This window comes from Myotis lucifugus, unplaced genomic scaffold, assembly GCF_000147115.1.
Source record: "Myotis lucifugus unplaced genomic scaffold, Myoluc2.0 scaffold_249, whole genome shotgun sequence".
Lineage (NCBI taxonomy): Eukaryota > Metazoa > Chordata > Mammalia > Chiroptera > Vespertilionidae > Myotis > Myotis lucifugus.
In genome coordinates this window covers 1,335,206-1,342,376 of record NW_005871297.1, presented here as the reverse complement: position 1 = coordinate 1,342,376, position 7,171 = coordinate 1,335,206, and the positions used below count along the sequence as shown (strand labels likewise).

The 7,171-nt window shown below is 36.9% G+C and overlaps 1 protein-coding gene across 1 annotated transcript in view; it reads right to left on the bottom strand.

Moving 5' to 3' along the window:
* OLAH (oleoyl-ACP hydrolase) overlaps nucleotides 1-6,179 on the bottom strand; it is a 27,027-nt gene extending 20,848 nt beyond the window's left edge. The window contains exons 1-3 of the mRNA XM_006098861.3: nucleotides 5,800-6,179; nucleotides 5,265-5,430; nucleotides 4,140-4,270 (exon numbers count right to left, since the gene is read on the bottom strand). Coding sequence (XP_006098923.1) covers nucleotides 4,140-4,270; nucleotides 5,265-5,296 — 163 coding nt within the window. The 5' untranslated portion in view covers nucleotides 5,297-5,430; nucleotides 5,800-6,179. The remainder of the gene's footprint in view (nucleotides 1-4,139; nucleotides 4,271-5,264; nucleotides 5,431-5,799) is intronic.
* Between the last annotated feature and the right edge of the window lie 992 nt (nucleotides 6,180-7,171).

Here is a 7,171-nt window from a genome sequence, read left to right as displayed (position 1 = left end):
GATCCTCAGGATCAGGCCTAAACTGGCAGTCGGCCATCTCCCAAGGGGTCCCCGGATTGGAGAGGGTACAGGCTGAGCTGAGGGGACCTCCCCCCCGTACACGAATTTCATGCACTGGACCTGTAGTATTGTAATAACTATGTATGATGCCAGCTGGATCCTAGAATTACCAGGAGGAGCACTTCCTAAAGGATATAATTGCCTAACCACTATGTTGAGCACCTGTCACTAATATAAAATAATATTGAATGTCAACTATAATTGAAAAAAAGTAAATGGAGAAAACATAAAAAATAAATAATTGTATTTACAATAAAAATTAAATGGAGACCTTATTTAATCAGGAGCAAAAGAATTTAAAGCAAATAATGTTAAAATGGTAATATTGAGCTCTGGCTAGGTGGCTCAGTTGGTTGGAGCATTGACCTGTACATCAAGAAAGTTGCAGGTTTAATCCCTGGTTGGAGTGTGTACAGGAGGAAAACAACTGATGTTTCTCTCTCACTTCCTCTCTAAAATCAATAAAGACATCCTCAGGTGAGGATTAAAAAGAAGGTAATATTGGAAGGCAGGTAGTTGATACACTATGGTTTGTTATATTACTTTACATACCAGCTTTTCACTTTTGGTTATTCAGAAGTAGCTCACATCAGGCCAATGCTCTGATTGAACAAATAGAAAACGGAATCACACACATACACACACACACACACACACACACACACACACACACACACACACACACACATGCTATTTGAAAGCATCTGTAAGCTGCTGAGGCAATCAGAACTTGCCTGGAGAGAAGAGGATTCTAGAAAAGTGAACTGAGTTTCTTCCAGCCTCTTTTCCATTATGGAAATATGTCAATTATTTGGCACAGGTCAAGAGTTCTGTACTCCAAGCTGAGGACTACCTCTACGAGACCAAGATACCAGCAGAGCTTTCTGCATTCCCACTGAGCTAGAGAGACAAAAATGGAAATACAGTACTGTAAAAGCAGCTAGAATTTAGGAGCCCATGATCTCAGAGAGACAAGAAGTACAGTGCTTTCTCCCTTAAAGCATTTGGTTTATTCTTAAGTTAGCATATTAAGAGATTAAGAAAATAAAACAGAAAATTATTGAAAAAAAGAATGGTGTTTGAGTTTCACAATACTGTGAGAAAAAAAAATTCAACTTTACAACCCACCAACAAGAAAGATCTTAGGAAGGACAGGACAATAGATTCAAACTGAAGCACAGAGAAAAGTGTCTTTAAAAAATGAACAGAGTTCACCCTAGCAAGGTGGCTCAGTTGATTGGAGCATCATCCCATACACCAAATTGTTGAGGGTTTGATTCTTGGTTAGGGCACATACCTAGATTGCAGGTTCAATCCCTGCTAGGGATGGGTCTGGGAGGCAACCAGTTGATGTTTCTCTCTCAGTCTTTCTCTCTTTCTCTTTCTCTCTTTCTGTCAAATTAATAAACATATCCTTGGGTGGGGATTAAAAAAAATGAAGCACTCCAATATGCTGTTGGATAGAATCAAGTAGTATAGCTGAAACATAGGGGTCCCTCCTTTGGAAAAACTGCTGTTTGAACTACTCTGTTATTCTTGGTCTCTTATTCTGTAGGTCAACTCTGTTATTTTTAGAGTGTAAAATAACTTTGTTTTTTGCTTGAATAGAAAAGATAAACTTAATTGTCTGACCTTGCAAGCTAGCCATCTAAAGGGGCTGATACACTATATTAATTCACATATTCTGCCAAATGTTTGTTCATCCAAGGTTACAGGTGTTTGATTAGATATAATATGTACTCAAAATTATAAGTTGTCTGTATAGATATTATAGGTGTTTGATTAGATTCGATATGTATTTAAGATTACAAGCTGTCTTACACAAAGAACTAGAAGGATATAAAAAAGAAATACTCCCTCCTGTGTTTGTTCAGAATTTGACAGAGGTAATCTGCTCTGAACCTGCATGCAATAAAGATGACTCCTAACTAACTGGCTCATTAGGCGTCTTGTCCAGCTCGCTGATTTGTGGTACAGCATAACATATACTGATATTTACTTTCCAACAAATTGAGAAAGGAAAGATGTAGAAAATAATTTTCAAAGATACAATGCCTGGAACATTTTCCAAATTTAATAACAATTGTAAATCCACAGATCCCCCCAAAAAATTCAACAAGGCACATCATAACCTTTTTCTTAAAATTAATAAAGAGACAGTCTTAAAATCAGCTACAGAAAAGAAGACAATTGCATACAAAGATAATAAGTATTGCTGACTTTTCATAGAAAACAACACAGGTCAGAGAACAATGTTGTATCATTTTTAGAATGATAAAGGAAAAAATGCCAACCTAGAATTTTATATCCAGATTATAAAGCTTTCAGAAGTCAAGGCAAAAATACAGAAAATTGCAGTCTCCTTAGAAAATTTGTTGCCAGCCAATATATACTACAAAAATATTTCCTTCAAGCTGAAGGAAAATTATTCTAGATAGAAATTCAGACTATACAGAAAGAAAATGCTAAAAATTATAAAAATGTGGGCAAATATAAAAGCTGTTTTTCTCATTTAAACATTTAAAAATTATAACTATTCAAAGCAAAAATAATAAAAATTTACTGTAGAAGTATAAAACGTATGACAACAATAGCAAAAGGACAGGAGGGGAAATGGAAGCATGCAGTTTTAAAGTTTTTATATGTTACATGAAATAAAACAGCAGTGTGCTGTTGGATAGAATCAGGTAGTATAACTGAAGCATAGTGGTCCCTCCTTTGGAAAAACAACTGCTGTTTCAACTATGCATACACCACACCAAGGGGGGTTTATCTCTGCGGTGCAATGATAGTTACACATACACAAATCAGTAAATTTCATACATCACATTAGCACAGTGGTTCTCAACCTTGGCTGCACATTAGAATCACCTGGGAATCTTTTTAAAATCCTCATTTCTGGGCCTCATCCTCCAGAAATTCTGTTTCTTTGTTATGGGGTGGGGCCACAACATTAGTAACTAAGAAACAGAATTTCAGAGGATGAGGCCCAGAAATCAGGATTTTAAAAAGATTCCCAGGTGATTCTAATGTGCAGCCAAGGTTGAGAACCACTGCATTAGCAGAATGAAGGATAAAATTCATACGGTCACCTCAATAGGTGAATAAAAAGAATGTGACTTCCTTTCATGATAAAGACTCTCAACAAATGAGATATACCTAGAAGAAATGTACTTCAACATAACAAAGGTCATATATGACAAGGCCACAGGTAGCATAAAACTCAATGGTGAAAAGCTGAAAACTCTTCCTTTCAGATCAGGATTAAGACAAGAATGCCTGCTCTCAAGACTTCTATTCAACATAATACTGGAGTCCTAGCCAGAGCAATTAGGAAGAATAAAGAAATGAAAGAAAGAAGTAAAAAAGTTTTTGTTTGCAGATGACATGACTTTATATAGAAAGACTCCACCAAAAAAATGGTTAGAACTAATCAACAAATTTAGTGAAGTTGCAGGATACAAAATTAACATACAAATCAGTTGCATTTCTGTAGACCAACAATGTACATCCAAAAAAGACATTAAGAAAACAATTCCATTTACAATAGCATCAAAAACAATAAAATGCTTAGGAATAAGTTTAACCAAGAATAATGCTTTTTGAAGATAGACAGTGATAAGTGAAAGATGTCTATTGTAAATTCTAGAACAACCACTAAAAAGAGAAATATGGCTTATAAGGCAATAGAGGAAGTACAAAGAAAAATGATGTTTTAATATTACGTTCATTCAAAAGAAAAGGACAAAACAGGGAAAATGGAATAACTCACAGACAGAACAAATTGAAAACAACTGTAAGATAGTAGATTCCATTTTACCATATCAATAATTACATTAAAAACAAGTGCAAGGTTAGAATACCATTTCCTAAAAAGTCCTTCTAGCTCCAATAATAACAGAATAAAGGTAACAGAATTTCTTACTTTAGAAATATAAAATTTATGTTATTAGAATGTAATCTTGAATAACTTATTATGTATCTCCCAATATGGAAAATCTTTACTGTGCTTTGAATTCCTATAGGTGTTGGCCATCTGACCATATAAATTGCCTGGATGGTGTTGAAAGTTAACATACCTTCCAGTGAGTCATTCATCTTTTCGCCCCATTTGGCAAAATAAATGGAGCCACTTCCTGCCCAGGGAAAGCAGATCAGCCTAAAAACTGCATTAGGCTTTGGGTATAAGCAGCTCACAGCTTTTTCATTCCTGGGGGAAAAGAAAAATACAGTTAACATTACACATATCAATTAATTCACTCAAACTGAATTAGGTGTGTTTTAATGGAAATCATTATAAGTTAGAAGGAGAATATGTTCAACTATAAAGTGAGTGTCAATTTTTCCAATAAGAACACCCCCCCACCCCCCGCAAAAAGGTTTTATGGTTTGTTCTTGACAACTTGAATATGAAAACTTTTAGAGTATAGATAAAATAGTCAAATATTTCTACATAACATTTAGCAAGTATATTTAATATGCACATTTAAAATGATAAAAATGTTAATTCAGAAATTGCCTTTTTCACAATTTAGGGATTAGTTTTATCTAAACAGTTTATGGGCAGCTTTGATCTCAGTGTCCTGACTTAACCCTTTTCCCATATTCTCAGCACAATATACAAGTGGGCCACTAAGTGGCAAGAAGTAGAGAGCATATTTGGGAAGCTTTGGATTAGACTCGCAGCGGTTCGCAACCTGTGGGCTGTGACCCCTTTGTCAGTCAAACGACCCTTTCACAGGGGCCGCCTAAGATCATCCTGCATATCAGATATTTATATTATGATTCATAACAGTAGCAACATTACAGTTATGAAGTAGCAACGAAAATAATTTTATGGTTGGGTCACAACATGAGGAACTGTATTTAAAGGGCCAGAAGGTTGAGAACCACTGGATTAGAGGGTCAGGGACAAGAACTTCCTCTCCACTTTGGTGTGAAAAGTGCACTTCACCTTCAGCTCTCCTCATCCACACAAGTGCTCCAGCCAAGTCGTGGATGTACACGTTCACTTTAAATCACTACCAATTCAATACCGTTGTACAGAGTGGGTAGTGACATTTACAATGCCTTGCACTAGAAGCAATGGACACCAAATGAGGCTTCTGTTTGAAGCCCCTCTCAGTCTAACAAGGTGGCCTTACAGAGCAGAGCGTCGGAGCACCTGGGGTGGGGGCAAGGCCCAGGCTGCACCCAGTGCGTACCTGGCTGCCCCAGCTTTGTTTTCTTTTTCCATGTTGCGAGGAGATGGTGCACAATTGCTGGTCTTGGCAGCTTGTGAGTCAATGCCAAATTCAATACCTCTTGTGCACACAGAAGAATGACCAGATTTCTTTTTAAATCTGTTGACTGTATTTACTGTTTCAACCCCTATTTAAAAAAAGAAGTGGGTTAGAAGCAACATAACTAATGTACTCCAAGCACAACCGAGCCTCCAGCTAATACAGAGAGAAAAGGTGCAACATTTTAAAACTCTAACAACTGAACAACCCTGCAGGTGAATCAAGCAGAAAACAGTGCCTACCAGAAAACTGGGATAGGAAGGGGATGTTTGTTTTTGAAATATAAATGTTTTGGTTTCCTAAATAGTCATATTTTCTCTACAATCTTAAGGAAGAGATAGGAAGTCCAAAAAAGACTTCACTACTGTGCCAGGTTTCCAATTTAGTGAGCAGCAAGTACTCAGAAAAGAAAAGAAAAATAATTAGCAAAAGGTCTGCCATTTGTAAAGGCTTTTACCTCTTTACACCATAGGAGCTCCTCAAATCCCAAGAAGTAACCTTGTCTCAGTCCTCAGCTGCGAATCTCAGAACAGCCCTGGGGCCCAGGCAAATCCTTCAACCTACCCAGCCCTTAGGGTGGCGATCGGACCGGAGTGCCAGGAAGGCTTCTTCACCAGAGGCAGCGCGTTCACAGAGACGGGAATCTGTCTCCAGAATCTTCTTTTTGTAATGATGGCCCAGAGCCAGTAAAACCCTCGGAAGAACCACCTGGATGACTCCTTAGGTTGCTTCTCAGACAACGGTGTAAAATACAGAAAAAGATGGCTACTTCTACGAAGGAAAATAGACAATCAAGAGTGATAAATATACATTTTCAGTGTTTATAACTGAGGGCTGTTATTGATCTACAAAGCTTCAATAAAACTAGGCTAAATGTATCCCACACTTTCCAATTAAAATAGGTAAAACCTGTCTTTCTGGTGTCTGTTTATTTTTGACTGGCACATCTCATGATCAGTTGGACTTGGATTAAAATGTTCAAATTTATTTAACAGATGTTTCCTGATGGCTCATGATCAAGATCCTGGGTCATTAACACTGGAGGTATCTTTATGCAAATATAATATTGACTCTTCTCAAGAGAAAACCACTAGAGGCATATATTTGATTGGAGTCCCAGAGGAGAGAAGGGAATCAAGGAGAGGCAGTTTTCAAGAGGCAATGGCTTAACTTTGACCAGTATGACTCAGTGGTTAGTGCACTGAAGGATCGCAGGTCTGATTCCCAGTCAAGGGCAGGTACTGTTCTCTCTCTCTCTCTCTCTCTCTCTCTCTCTCTCTCTCTCTCTCAAAAAAAGGGAAAAAAAAATCCCTCCGGGGGGGGATGAACAATGGCTTAGATTTTCCAGAACTGAAGCATGATACCAGTCCAAAGGTAAAAGATGCCAGTGAATTCCAAGAAGAATAATTTAAAAAGAAAGAAATCTACATACAGAGGCATTATAATAAAATTGCAAAACAAAAAAGAAATGAAGACAAAGAACATATATTGAAAGCAGCCAGGCAAGGAGGAAGTGAGGGTTGACTATTATCTTGTAAGGAAGAGCAATTAGACAGAAATATAAAAAGGTAGAGAATATAATGATATCTTTAAGTGCTAAAGAGAAAATTGCCAAATTAGAATTCTCAAAACAACTTTTAAGGAACAGGGTAAACTAAACACATTTTCAGACAAGTAAAAACAAAGTTTGTTGCCAGAAGACACTCTCTAAATAAAAATTTAAAGAAAATACTTGGGCAGAAAGTAAATGATAGCAGATGGAAGATTTGAGATGTAAAAAGGAATGAAAAACAAAGAATGGTAAATAGTGGTAAATATTTGAGCAAGTG